Raw genomic sequence first — 14,834 nt, forward strand, 5'->3', positions numbered from 1 at the left:
CGACAGTAGTTGGGGGAAATGAGTTTTACATGAAGTATTTTATTAGCAGCAAATTGTTAACTGCATGTAATCATTTCACCTTTCCCATACCGCAGGAGTGCTGCAGCCCTGCTTAACTCACTGTAAGTTATTTTGGCAATCTACAGCAAACATCTACACTTCTTTCTACCCATTCAACCCCTCATCAAAACTCCACTACCACACAACATGACAGAACAGCTAAATCTAGTAATTTCTGCTAGCACCACAGTGATAGGACTGAAATAACTCCCACGATGGCCACAGTATTATGAAGGATTCCATCAATACTGAAGGAAAGGAGGAATTTCCCTTTATAGATCATGGCATAAAATAAAATCCCTCACAAGTGAGCTTCATATGCAGCAATGGAAATATAGTAGGTTAAGGAAGGAATAGTATGTAACTACAGTACAAAACTGCTGTATCTGTCTGTGCTATTCAACAATCCCAGCAAGTTAATACTTCCATATTGTGCCCCGCAAAAGGCTCTATTCCCTCATCCTTCCTACACCTCAGGCAGTGTTAAATTTTCTTGGATACTGATGACAGCGTAAGAGAGAGCTACAAACCTGTAGAGAAGCAAGGATTTCCACCCCTCCCAGATATTTTGACAATGAGAAAAGTAGCCCTTCTTTTCTGTACTAGTGTTATGACATGCAAGTTACACCAGCAGCTTCCTGTTTATCCCTAGATTATGGAGAATTTCAGGGCTGTTTAATCCATTCTGTCTATAAAACTCATCAGCCAAATGCTTTTGGCACACATCTTACCTGCAACTACAGTTTCTGTTCTTTATTATTAATAAGAATATGGAAAATATACACAAACTGTCTCACATACCAGCTTCAGTTCTACGTAAAGTCTATCACAGGTACTTACAGCATTACATGGATTACTTCATCCTTAGAAAAAAAAATAATCATTTTTCCTGGTAAATTCACAGTGTATTTTCATCAAAAGAGACTATAAAAAACTAAAAAAACCCACAGATGAAAATCTAAATTCTGGCTTCCAATTCCTCACTGAGGTGAGGATTATATCTTAACTAATCTACAAATGAATAAAATTGTTTCCTCATAAGACAAAGTGAATTGGCCCCAAATACATTAAAATTCAAGTTCCATATTTCTAGATTAGCTTACTAGACCTGCAGAGACCAGTGGGAGTTTTGGCAAATGCTCCATTATTTTAATAAAGACTAAAAATCCTAATTTATTAAAATATGAGGGACTGGCTTTGGCAGGCCACTCGCAGGACACAGTTCATTCTGAAAGAGACCTCTTCCCTGAGAGTTTCCTGGGAACAAACTAGTGGCAGCAGAGTGCTTTAGGCCATTTTCTTGCCTTCAACCAAGCAAACCCTTCTTGTCATATTTTGGGCACATCCCTGATCAAGCAAAGGAGGAAAGCTGATGGCTGTCCCAGAAAAGAAGCAGCTGAAAGCAGACTTATCATCTGCATTTTTTAAGTTACACCTTGCTCAGCCTCAAGTCTGAGGTTCTACATCTCAGCCAACAGCATTTAGTCTACAGGGAGCAGCCTGTTTCCTACTATGCCCTTTCCTGTTTCTGAGTCCTCTGGGAGGAGTGGGCTGCAGGCAGGAAGCATGTGCCTATTTCACGCAACACATCACACCTAGCAGGTGCAAATGCTTTAAATTCAGTGCTTAAGGGAATAACTGCATGGTATACACAGTGCATGTCCAGCTGCACAGCATGGGTGTTGCACATGTTCCCCTGCGCAGCAAAAGTGGTGTTACCTGTCCACCTCAGAATTTCAGCACTGGAATTCCGATGTACGATGTTTAACTATCAACATTTAGGTTTTTAATTGGAAAAATTTACTTTGATCAGATTAGGACCAGAAAGAGGTAGCTCTTGTCCACCAGATATAAGCATATGAGCTTCCACTCATTTAACTTATTCAAGGCCTTCAAGATGACCCAGAGGTTATAACATAAGGAACCATTTCCCCACTCCTTCCATCATTCAAAAAAAGACTGTAGAATTGACTGTAGAATTGAGATTTGTCAAAGGTTATTAAGTCTTTCATACAGGCACTAAACCTGGAGAAATACAACTTACTTGCTCAGAAGCATACCAATTAAATTCTGTTATAGCTATATTATATTTGGCATTAGGAAGAACAATACCACAATACAGCTAAAAATGTGTGTCCTTAAATGTGTGAGCACAGACTGTTATCCCGTACACACACAGTAGCTCCCAACAAGCTCACAGCAAGCACTCTTTCTTAACCTTGTGGTTAAGACTGAAGAAGGCAAAAAAGCATCTAGACCTGAGACCTTTTGAGTTTCCTTGATCTGATAGCTGCTACTACCCCATGCAATAAATCATCAACACTTTTATATGTAAGACTAAGAAACTTTTGGAGATCGATGTTTTAATGAGTATAGCTAAAAATAAGGAAAAGGAATGATTTCCACTATTAGAAAGAAGCTGTCAAAAATTTGTAAGAGGAGAATCCCTTACTCAAGTAATCTGCTCCTGCATTTATCAGGGTCAATGCCTGCATCCTTAGTGATACTTAGAACAGAATCATACAATTACAGAATTGTTTCAGTTGGAAAAGACCTTTAAGATCACAGAGTCCAGCCGTTAACCTAACACTGCCAAGTCCACAACTAAACCATGTCCCTAAGCACAACATCTACAGCCCTTTTAAAATACCTCCAGGGATGGTGACTCAACCACTCCCCTGGGCAGCCTGTTCCAATGCTGGACAACCCTTTCAGTGAAGACATTTTTTCCTAATATCCAATCTAAACCTCCCTTGGTGCAACTTGAGGCCGTTTCCTCTCATCCTATTGCTTGTTACTTGACAGAGGAGACCAACACTCACCTCACTACAACCTCCTTGCAGGCAGTTGTAGAGACTGATAAGGTCTCCCCTGAGACTCCTTTTCTCCAGGCTAACCAACTCCAGTTCCCTCAGCAGCTCCTCACTGGACTTGCTCCCTAGACCCTTCACAGCAGCTTTGCCGCCCTTCTCTGGATACTTCCTCTCTCTATTCCTGTTAGCCTTGTACAATCTTTCCAGCTACATGGGGTGATACCATTCCAGTTTGCTACCCAAATGAAAGACTTCCTCTAAATTTTGCTTCAATGTAGAATTTCCATATATATAAGCTATACCACTCTACTAACATCATTCCTTCTATATTCATATTCTGAGAATAAACGTGAAGAGATAAATGTTTTGGTTTAACTCCCTTTTGAAAACAACACAAACTCAACCTGCAGAAATTCTTAAATCACAAAATTGAGGTAGAAGCTGAAAAACAAAGGATCCTGCAAAACCAGTACGGGGTCAGCTGGCTTGGCCAGAGGAAGGCAGCTTTGTCCATATTAGTTCACAAGGGAAAATCAGTCACAAACTGAAGTTAAAATGACAGAAATTTTATGGGGAAAAAAGAACGTGTTTTGGAAGAGCAAAATAACCCTAGCATCTTGTATTTCTCTCCCTCTATACAGCAAATGCTGAAGTCATTGTGATGTTAGAAAGTTACTTACTAAGACCTAGGCATAGAGTTTGACAGGGATACAAGAAGATAAGCTTAGGCAACTCTCAATCTCCCTTCCAGTTACATTTTATCAAACCTAAATTTAACAGCAGACTGTACAACAGCTGCCAACAAGGGCTCTGGCAAACTTGAGCAAGCTCTAAAGCCACCAACATCAGCAAGCAAATTCTGATTTAAGCTTAAAAATGAAAATCAATTCAAACCATTAATATTTACAGTTTAAGAACAATAAACCCTTCTGAAACCATAATTTGGTTGCTATTTAATGGATGTCTAAACATCTTACAATATTTTTAGGCCAGTTATAATTAATGTCATATGAGACTGCTTTTTCTGTCTGTATAGTACAAACCCAAGAAGAATTTTTAGTGATATGCATTTCTAGATTTGCCAAGAAATTCACCAATAAGGGGAGAGTCTAATGTATGCTGCAGAACATTTGAAATAGCTGAGGCTACTGCACTGTAAAAGAAGTACTACCTGTTTTCCCCTCTTTTCACTTTTTTGAAATTATCCTTTCTATGCTTACACTCATAACTGAAAACATGTAAACATAAAATTTGGAGGGAGGTGAGAAACACTTGAGGTGCTCAATTTTTTTCTGATTATTCTTGTTAAAAAAAAATACTTTCAAAATCTGAAAAGACTGAAAAATACTTTAAAAAAAGCTTAAACTCTCATGCATGCCAAACTCTAGTGCCAGACACTGCATACAACCACTTTATAACCCAGCCTAACTACACTTCATGCTGCAAACTTATTCTTTTCATTTGTTTAAAGTCCTAACGCAAATCTGGAACCACGTTATGCAGCCAAACTGATTATTCAGGTGTCTATATTATCCAGGAAGTCATATAAACTCTTAAGCACCGAGTAAAAAGCTGCCTTGACCACAATCTCTAGTCAGCCACTGAAAACTGAGCTGGATAGAAAAAACAAACTGTAAAACAGGCAGTGCCCACTATGGCTTCTTCCAGTATAAGCAAGCCAGTGCTAAACACAATGGTAAGAACTTGACACAACAATCTGAGTTAATCTGCAGTGGTGAGGCCAGGCAGTCTTCTAGAAAAATCACTTACCTTAACACTGAAGATCTAGCCCCATTTTAAATCAAAATAAATCATATGTATGAAGAATAATGTTAACTATGCATAATAACTTCATTCAGCATTGCTAACACTGCTGTTAATTTTGTTCTGCATCTTTTCTTAATATCATATGTTCTGACTTAAAAAAAGAGTGGCATGCCACCACCTCTCAAGGGAAAGAAATAGCACAACATAAGACAAGGACAGCCAGATCATACCTCTGAGGTTTACGAATATCCCAGAGTCCCACACCTTCCTTAGAGTTGGCAGTAGCCAGTAATCTGGGTTCTACTGGATTAAACATCACACTGTGAAAGGCTGATGGATAGTGTGCCAAGCAGAAGGGCTCTGTTGAAAAAGTTGAGATTTCAGACATAAGAACAAACAATGCATACAACTGTTTGATGCAATGAGTTTGGCAGCTTAGCATGGAAACAGCCTATCAAGATCTGAAGATATGGAGGCATGTTCAAACCACTTCTCAAGCAAACACATCCAAAGCAATATAAAGCCTGAGGTTTAAAAATCCACCCACATGTGCCTTCACTTTGTCTAAATATGGAAAAGGACACATACTAGATTTCAAGACACCATTTTGCTTACGGAAGGTTATCTAAGTTTAAAACTAGCCACTCAAAGACAAAGTATTTTAATCTTCTTAAGGTTCTCAACCAAACAGACATATTTTGAGCCAGGGACTATGCCAGACTTCTCCATTCACTGCTTGCTTTGATGCAACCACTGTGCTGCTCACATGCTTGGGAGACTCTGTAACTGCCCTCCACAAGCACCTCCAAATGTACTTCATTTTCCTTCCTCATATCCGTCATTAAGACGGATAAAACACGGTTGAACAAATAACCCTCCCAAATTCCCAATACCTTCTGAAACTACTGTCCATCAAACAGCTAAGACACAATTAATGTTTACTTGTCCTGCACCATTTGTATCCTCCCCTTAGGATGTATTACAAGGTTTTTGACACCGGGACTTTCCTTTTTAGCAGTGATGAAAACAAAGGTCTCTGACCATGGCTGAAGTTCCCTGGTGCTATTAATTGTCATAGGAGGCAGAGGTAAAACGAAGAACAGGCACAAACTTTTGTTCTGCCAGCCTGCCCAAATGCTTTCGAGATTGCTGTTGGTCTGCTGGCAGCTCCAAACAAGGTTTAACACCAAAACTGACCTTCTACATTTGCATTATAAAATCAGATCCCTGCTGGGACAGAAAAGGCTGTGGTATTAAAATGGCAGCCCCCACTGAGGAGCAATGGCCTGCATTAGCTGAATGGAAAGGCAAAATATCATCAGATTACTAAATAAATAAAGGAATTATTTCTTTATTTAAAATAAAGTTTTAATTTGTGTATATTTGTTTAGTCAAATCATTGCCACTAATTACTGATGTTTTCCTTCACACCTTTATTATAAATAGCCTGGCCTGGTACCACAGTTTTTTCCAAGATAGCAAAATTTGCCCTTCAGCCTGTCAAAGACAGATGACAGGAGCTAAACTAATGAGGCATTAGGTCACTTTAATGAAAAGCAGGGAGATTACTACTTTGTTGTTCTTTATATTCATTCACAATTGTAGCTTGTATCCACTGGAGTATGAAAATGTTTCTCAACACCATCTCTTCACAAAAATTAAAAATGCATTTATAAAAAATACTGCATAAATGACTTGGCAGTGAAAGATGGGGAGAAACAGAACAGGAATGAAACAATTTTTCCAGCCTCTTTTAATGCACTATTTTAAACTAGGATGTTATTTGCAAGATTTTAGTGAGCTGTCCACTCAGGGTAATTAACTATACTCACGCTAGCAGGCACAGTGACTATTCCCATGAAAACACCATTGCAGACAAGGGGATTATGCCACTGACAAGCATTATATTGTAGCAAACATTGGCAGGGTTCACATATAAATGCTGACTGAGGACTCCTATATAAGAATGCAAAAGCCATTTATTTAAAATTCAGAGAGCTAAGACACTACTCCAAAAAAGCCACGAATGTACCACAGCCAACACTTCTTCACTTCACTGGTGCAGCCTTCTCATTCAAAGTCTCAGCAACAGTAAAAGTAGTAGCAAGGTTTAACTACAACAAAGAAGGGCAAACCTCATTTCATACAACTTCAGAAACTCAGATCAGATTGGACATTAACTTATGATACTGAGCAGCTTCACACAGATGCATTTAAGCATCCAGTCCCACCAATTGTTGACATCCATTACCAGCAACAGGTAGTTCTAGTAAAGACAGATTTTTACGGTATAGAGTTCAGGAGAAGGCAATAAAGCAGCATTTCACCATTTCCAATTTGGAAGCCATATTCAGTGTCTAGTCTCATCACTTGGACATTATGAAAACAGAAAAATAGGGATGAAGTGACTTGGATTTATCAAAGGTAAATTAGTCACATCAGACTAATGTGATTGCCTTCTTTGATAAAGTAACAGACCTCTTATACAGGGGAAAAGTTGTAGAACTAATGAGGACTAAATTCACATGTGGTATAGTATCAAGTTTAGCTACAGGCAGTTGCAAAGGGAGTTGCACAGGGTGAGAAACTGGCTGAAGTGAAGACAACAGTTCATTGTGCTAGTAAGGGACTTCTGAGTAAGAGACAAGTTATTAACAAGGTCCTCAAAGACAGAGAAGAGACATCATAAATATTTTTATTAAAGTCCGTGATACACATACACTGTGTGCACTGTTTTTCAAAATGTTTTAATAAAATTACCAGATGGGAAAGAGATAAGGGGTATCACAACTGCACAAGAGAATCAGAATTCACAGTAAGAATCAGACCAGTGAAAACTGAATGCAGTGCTAATATGCTGAATTTTTATTTATACAAAGGCATGTATAAATATGCCTGGGGTAGGGAGAGCATCAATAAGCAATCTACTCTGAGTATTCTGGTGAGACTTATCAAGAGAGACCTAATTCTGGTTACTCACATTCAATAAAGCCCTCATGATACCAGTGGCTCTAAAAGACTCCTATGAGACTATAAAGTATGTCTTGTTTCAGCTTTCATTTCCTCAACAAAAAGGGACAGAATCACAGTCTAGAAAAGTTACCAAATTCACTAGGTATGGAAAAAGCTAAATCAGTTAAACTGCAACTTTCACCCAACAACGAATGCGTACAAATTGCCACAAAATACATAAGCTGGATTTTAGTGCCATAACCAATATTCCTGTAAGACAAATAGAAATTATGAATTGAGGCAACTGCATTTAATTAGCTGACAAAAAAAAAAAGTTTATTTTAGCTATGAAGGAAAGAAACCCGATTCTGTACTCCTGCAGATTGCTCAGTTTTAAATTCTTAGCTTTGTGGTCTTTAGGATAGTGTAAACTCACAATTTCATTTACAGAAGTATTATTTAAGTATTCGTATACAGAAATTCAATTACTGAAGTATTCCCCTCCAGATTTATGTAACTACAGTTATAAACTGAGATTCTCCAGCCTTAAAACTGCAGCTGTAAAAACACAGATTACAGTGTTTTGAGAAGCTGCAGGTTTGTTATATAAATCAACAGTATTCAGTTCTGGTTTAGAAAACAAAATTGAAGTAATCGTTTAACTTCCCTGTTACCACATAAGGGCTCTAAGTTTCCATACAACCAGAAAACATTTGCATAAGAACAATTCTCAGTGTCACGGGGAAGTATATAAATAGTTTTGGAAAACTATTCAAATCAAAGTAACAGCTTTCTAAACATCCAGAATTTCTTATCCCAGGCTATAGACAAAACCAAAGAAAATCCACATTTCTCATTGATTTCAAGTTTAGCAAGATGCTTTCATTGAAGAAACATGTCCTCCACTGCTTCTTTACTCAAGTTAAAACTTACTCATACAAAGTTCTATCCTAGCCTATGCTATATGGTGGTACTTTACGAAGTCATTTAAGACGGTAACACTGAACTGTAAATATCAGGTCTTGCCTATCACAAGCCTCAAGAATTATGCCTCTGTCTCACCCTTCTCCAATGCTCCCTGTCTCAATTGTCCCAGATAAATGTAACTTTTCCCTTCCCTGCCTTGCATAAACTCTTCCTAAATCAATGATCTTTTCCATCTAGAGATCTCACCTCCGTGGGAAGACTCTCGGATGTCCCAAATAAGAACCCGGCCATCATCTGATGAACTGGCAAAGATGTTGTCATTTACTGGGCTCACTGAAAGTCCATACACTGCATCTTCATGGACAAACACATCCAAGGTCTCAGTGCTGGAAGAGAGACACACAATATTATTGTTCTTCCTTCTTTTGTTGTTGTTTTAAAAAGCAAAGTATTCACAGCTTTATCTACCTAGTAAAACTTAGTGACAAGGTATATGTAACTTCATAAAAAGACTCTGTTTAATTGGAGTAAAAAACAAACAAAACACCCATGCAGAGTGACCAAGATGTCATGCTGTGAGGAAAAAAAAACACCTCAGATAAAAACCCACACATTAAAAACTCCAGATACTGCAAAATGCTATGGAAATCATGTTGTAACAGATTAAGCTTAGGAGAAAGTAATGGGAAAGGGAAAGAAATCTTGGGACCTGTGGACTACATTTTTATTACTAAATGTAAAATGGAAAACAAGACAGAAGTTCATTCTTTAATACAGGCTTCTGTATCATCCAAAAGTTCAGCTGAAGCTCACAAAAGAGCTATTTTCCAGCTGGCTTTTTTAGTAAGTTTTCTTGGTTCTCCAGGATAGACCAGACCTATATTTTTCCCATGTAGAAAAAGCAGCAAATAACAACAAAATAAAAATAAGTCCCCTTCAAGTACCTACATTTTAGCCATTCTGCAGCTACAAAAAAGAAAAAGCCAATTCTCTGGTTCTTTTCCTAACTTTTTAGATCATTTAGAAAAGAGGAAAGAGTGGCATGGAGAGGCCAAAAGCTAAAATACTAAGATAGAAAATTCTGGGATTGTTTCACTTTGGCAAAAGACCTTTATTTCTTTAGAGAATATACTTTGTATACAATTCCTATACCTCATGAAAACTCCACCAAAGAGTTCCTACATAAAATCGGTGTTTTGCTTACATCGCAATTGATGTTCACAGTGACAGTTCTACAAATTCTGTCTCCTGGATCATTAACAGAAAGGCCAAAAAAGCAGTAATGGAAAAAGCCATTTAAAAGTATGAAAAGGCAGTTCATGTCACCATTCAAGAAGACAAAGTAACTTTCTATAGAAATCAATCAGAATTCAATGCGTCAGACTTTCTTTCAGAAGATCACACAAATATCCTTATAGGAATGAATTCTGTATGCATTACAACTGAACTTAGCACACCTAAAAAAATCCCTGATAACAAAAGCACATTAAAAATACATACACATCAAAAAGACTTGTTAAAAAACTTAAGTAAAACAGCAGGAAAAGATGTATTATATAGAAAAATTGTCAATTACAAAGATCTTGTAGAAGCTTAAAAATTTAGAACATAGTAAGGACCATCATCTGAAATTTTGACATTTCCACATTTATTTAAAACAACAACAAAACACCAAACAAAAAACATTCCCAAAAATGAACACCCCAACCCCCCAAAAAAGCACAAAACCCACCCCTCCAAAAAAAAAATAATCAACCCCTCAGAAAGTCAAACCACCACAACAAAAAAACCCACCAACAAACATCAAACAAAATAGTATTCCTGAGAAAGCATTAGAAGAGTTAGACAAAGTTACTTTTGCCTAGCTCTCATGTACAATTTAAACAAGTATATATAAGGTATGACAGAAGGCAGATACACACTGATCAGTTCAATGCAAAACGCTTTGGACAAATCTAGCAAGAAATATGTCCAAACTATGTTAACAAGGATTCAGGCAACTCTAAAGATTTAAGGTTTTGTATAACTCTGTTCTTACATGTATCTTTTCCTGCTTTTTCTTTATACTTGATTTTCTTGAGTTCATGTTATTTAAACAGTCATTGCTTAAATCTGTAGAAGCTACTAGTACAGACCAAAATTTTAACTTTATAGTCTACTTCAAAAGCAGTAAGCCCAAAAGACATGATATCTAGAGAACTCCAATCTAATACATTACCACTACTGTATTAATTATATTTCAACTAACACATGATGTAGCAACAACAAAGCCTAAGTCCCAACTGCTTTGCAGTTTTAATAAAAAGCAAGTATCAAATAAATATGGTTCACATTAGTGTGGAGAATCAGGTAGCTGCACCCAAAGTTTTAAAAGGCAGCTAGGCAGGCCGGGCACTAGCCATCTTAAATACAAGTCAGGTGAGTATTTTGGAAAACAAACAAACAAACAAAAACCCAACCAAAAAGCCCATACATGCCACAATACTTGTACATGCTTCAGAATAATCTGGTTCTGAATCTACTCAGAACCTACCATACTGCCTGCAGGACAGCGTATGTATTTCATAAACACTCTCTTTCCCAAGGTCAAAACAATGCAGAACCCAAGTGCTGAAAACAAACGGGGTGACAGGGCATGCTTCATTCCAGATATTAATTTATAAAATAAAAAGCATGTTTCAGGATTAAATAACTGTACTTTTCTACCAGACCATTAATAATAACAAAAAGTGCCTCCAGTGAGTTGACCCTAAGGGAGCTCTTGAAGCAGTGGAACCACAAACTGTGTATTTACCTTTCAACATCATGGAGTATAACTTGCTCATCATTGCCTAAAAAGAGAAATATGAACACTTAACATCATGTTGTAGTGATTAAAAAACATTATAGTGAGGAAAAAAACCCAACCTTTTTAAAATAAATTTTCTATTTCAAAACCAAAACTGAAGCAGAGAGAAGACCAGTTCAGTTGCCAAGTGGTCAGCCCTCTGCTCCATTATGTGAAAGGCTCCATGTAACATTTCCAGTCATGATCAAATGCACCAATCCATTCCAACTGCTACTGCTCAACAAATAATTTTACTTAACTGTGTTAATGATTATTCTTTGTTTAGTTTGAGCTTTTGGGGCATCTGCAGTGAAAAGAATATTATATGAAGCAGCAGAACACCTTTAACTCTCATGCAAATACACTTTCTTCCTGCGCAGAGGATCGTCCATAAAAAGGTAACAGAAGGTAAAAAGAGATGCCATAAGCAAAATGCACTGGCCTCCCAGCTCAAATGCCACCAGTTCACACTGTCAGCGTTCAGGGTTTTGCAACCATTGAGAAGGCATGACCGTGTAAGCCAGTATAATTTCTTTTGTAGTAACAAAAACCAAAGCAAGTAACCAGATGATCACTTATCTTTGACCACATCCATTGAATACAATGGAAACTAAATGCATGCATGCAGACTAAGAGGGTCATAGCTACCGAGTAACTCCACTGGTTCATGCCGTGTTTTTTCAAGCTATAGCAACAGAGTATGTTTTTAGTCTCTCCACTGAATATTAATTTAATTAAGTTGGCAGCCTCTCTTTAGATATATTTAAAGAAATGCACATTTATATTTAATCCAGAATAAAAAACCAGAAAGGCCACAAAGTCCTATTTTTATGTTCAGTATGTCTTTGTAGTTGCGGTATCAAGTTGTGAAGCTTTCCTAATGTAGAGGCCCAGAAGCAAGATTTCCTGTTATGATTCTTAAGTGTTCAGTTGACTCAGTTTTCATTTATCCCATACACATTTCAATTGCATTCTGTCCCAACAGAAGAAATATGCAAAAGCTTCTCTTTGACTAATGAGGTGTAAGATTTTTCTACATCCACTTGCTCTTTGCACAGGCTCCTAGATAAATTGTGTCAGCCTCAGATTACTGCAGTAGCTCATCTTTTCCATGGTACGCTAAACAAGTCACTTATGTGTAAGTGTCCTTTGACCATTAATTGCAATGGAAACTGCCCATTATACATTACAGGCAAGGTTTATACCTAGTAAAACTACTCCAGTGCCTGTGTATTTCACCAGTGAAAAATTCAGCCTAGTTTCTCCAGTGACAAAATCTCCTCCAGCAGACACTGCTCCTCCTCACTCTCCATGGAACAGGAACGTGAGAATCATTCTAGAGGCCTGGCTTCAAGCCTCTAGTCATTATGGGATCAACCTTCCCTTCCAACACAAGCTCCAAAATCAGAAAGAATGAAAGGAGGGGGTGTGAGGAACAACCACTGCTTCTCTCCATTTTGTGTGTATGAGGAGAAGGGGGTGACAAAAATCTAACCAGAAACTGCTTGGTTGCTGCTGGTAAGGCTTCATCCCTGCAGAAAACGTTACTGCTGTTCAGCCCAGTAGAGTTCCCACTTAGAGCATTTTAACACAGAAGAATTCATTCTTCATTGAGAATGATTGGGTTATAATTGTATACGCAACTCTGCCATTTATAATCTCTCCTGCTTTGATAACTGCAGTTACAATGATCAGAAAGACAAGAAGTATCTGCCATTCCATTCAATTGTATCTAACGGGATGAAATACTGCAGAGCATATACCAAGGAGCACAGTTAAGGTGGCCTAAAGCCTGTATCTGTCACCTCAGGCCTCTACAGGCACAAATGCAGTTCCCTGTAGGCTTATTTCAGCTTTTCATATATCAAACATTAAATGCAAAAAAAAAAAAAAAATGCATGCAGTTTACTAAGAGGGGATCTTTCATTTCAAATGCTGCTCTACTCTCAGTATGTGTGGACAGAGAAGGGTGACAGTATTCTTCAAGGATGGGAATTTCTTTGATATCTTGAGACAGCTTTTTTCTCCAGAGATTACATGCAACACACTGTCCACTCAGTTCCTGCCTTCCATTTTTGTCATGGCTACACATGTGCTCCTTCAAAGCAAAGAGCTCTGAAATTCCTTGGATGCAATCCAGTTTGTACTGAAGTGGAAAATCTTTTCTCCTCTGCTATCAAGAGCTGCTTTAGGGAAAGGTCATCAGATCCTAAGTCATTAGTCATTGGCAGCTTTTATTTACAGACTGAATTGAGCTCTGTGCACCTTGTGCTAGTTTTCATACTCTGATTTTTAGGACAGTTTTTAAGTATTCCAACTTCCGTGATTTAAATACAACTCTAGCTTCAGTATTGGAGGGGTGGGGGTGGGGGTGTGACAACCAATAGATCTTAGGACACACAATCCTTTCAGATCTTTTCAGAATCTCCCAGAACACTGTTGAGTGAATAAATATAGTTAGCTCCATTTTACTGACAGAGATAAAACAGATGGTACATCTAGGCCATGCAGCAAAATGACTCTTTACAAGGGATCCAAGAGTCAGACTCACAGCCCTTGCACATGAGCTCTGTGAATCTTGGTGGAGCAGCTGAAAGAGTTCCTGACTCTTCCAATGGAAATAATTTCTGGCAAAGACACAGTGTGTTTATGCAAACTGCAGGAGGAAAAAGAGACAAGAACGGCCAGTTTGTCTGTGCATCAGCTGTCACAGCTCATCTAACCCGGCATTTTAGCAAAAATCCACCATAATCAATGATGTAAGTCTTTAACTGCAGGTTATTTAAAAATATGAAGAATATCAAGGCCAATCACAGCCCAATGTGTCAACAGTTCTAAAAGGCAGACTCTTATCTAGTGAGGACTGAAATGAGGTTTGAGAATAAGTAATCCACCAATAGATGGCAATAGTCCTTCATTAGCCGTCTAAAGGTGCATTAAAATCAACTAGCAGCAGCAGAGATTTTCAAGCATCAGGTCTGAGTGCCGGAGACAATACAGGGTCTACTCTCAGTACAGCTAAAGGGAATAACAAAGACCATGTTCCAGAGTCTGTAGCACAAGTATGGGCACACTGGACCCAGGATTCTCAGGATAGCTCGTGACACAATGTGCTTACACCAGGGTTTAAGAAAAGAAGCATGACAAAACTGAAAATACTGTGCTAGCTGAAGAATTCCCTATTCCCAAAGAACACCTTCTAGATCCTTAGGAGTCTTATGGGAAAGAGCAGGATGTCGCTCATGGCTTCTACTCTAAGGCATTCACAACATAAACTCCTGTGAAATCAGGATGCTCTTCCTTCCTTACCTCCAGAGAACACTTTCGTATTGCCACTGTTGAAAGCTAGGCAGAAGATATTAGAGTGATGCTCCCCTTTCAGCTGAACTGGTTTGACTCTTGAGTGGATGGCTTCTTCCATATGCCAAAGTAAGACCCGGCGGTCATCCCCTCCTGGAAGAAAGAAAGGAAGTGTGTATTACTGCCTC

At 38.2% G+C, this 14,834-nt stretch overlaps 1 protein-coding gene across 4 annotated transcripts in view; it reads right to left on the reverse strand.

Moving 5' to 3' along the window:
- Nucleotides 1–14,834, reverse strand: part of DCAF5 (DDB1 and CUL4 associated factor 5) — a 77,397-nt gene that overhangs the window by 51,607 nt on the left and 10,956 nt on the right. For all 4 annotated transcript variants that reach the window (XM_005230739.4, XM_055798021.1, XM_013305424.3 and 1 more), the window contains exons 2-5: nucleotides 14,656–14,799; nucleotides 11,314–11,350; nucleotides 8,766–8,905; nucleotides 4,871–5,000 (exon numbers count right to left, since the gene is read on the reverse strand). In XM_005230739.4, the coding sequence (XP_005230796.2) occupies nucleotides 4,871–5,000; nucleotides 8,766–8,905; nucleotides 11,314–11,350; nucleotides 14,656–14,799 (451 nt within the window). The remainder of the gene's footprint in view (nucleotides 1–4,870; nucleotides 5,001–8,765; nucleotides 8,906–11,313; nucleotides 11,351–14,655; nucleotides 14,800–14,834) is intronic.

Source organism: Falco peregrinus, chromosome 1 (assembly GCF_023634155.1).
Source record: "Falco peregrinus isolate bFalPer1 chromosome 1, bFalPer1.pri, whole genome shotgun sequence".
NCBI classification, from domain to species: domain Eukaryota; kingdom Metazoa; phylum Chordata; class Aves; order Falconiformes; family Falconidae; genus Falco; species Falco peregrinus.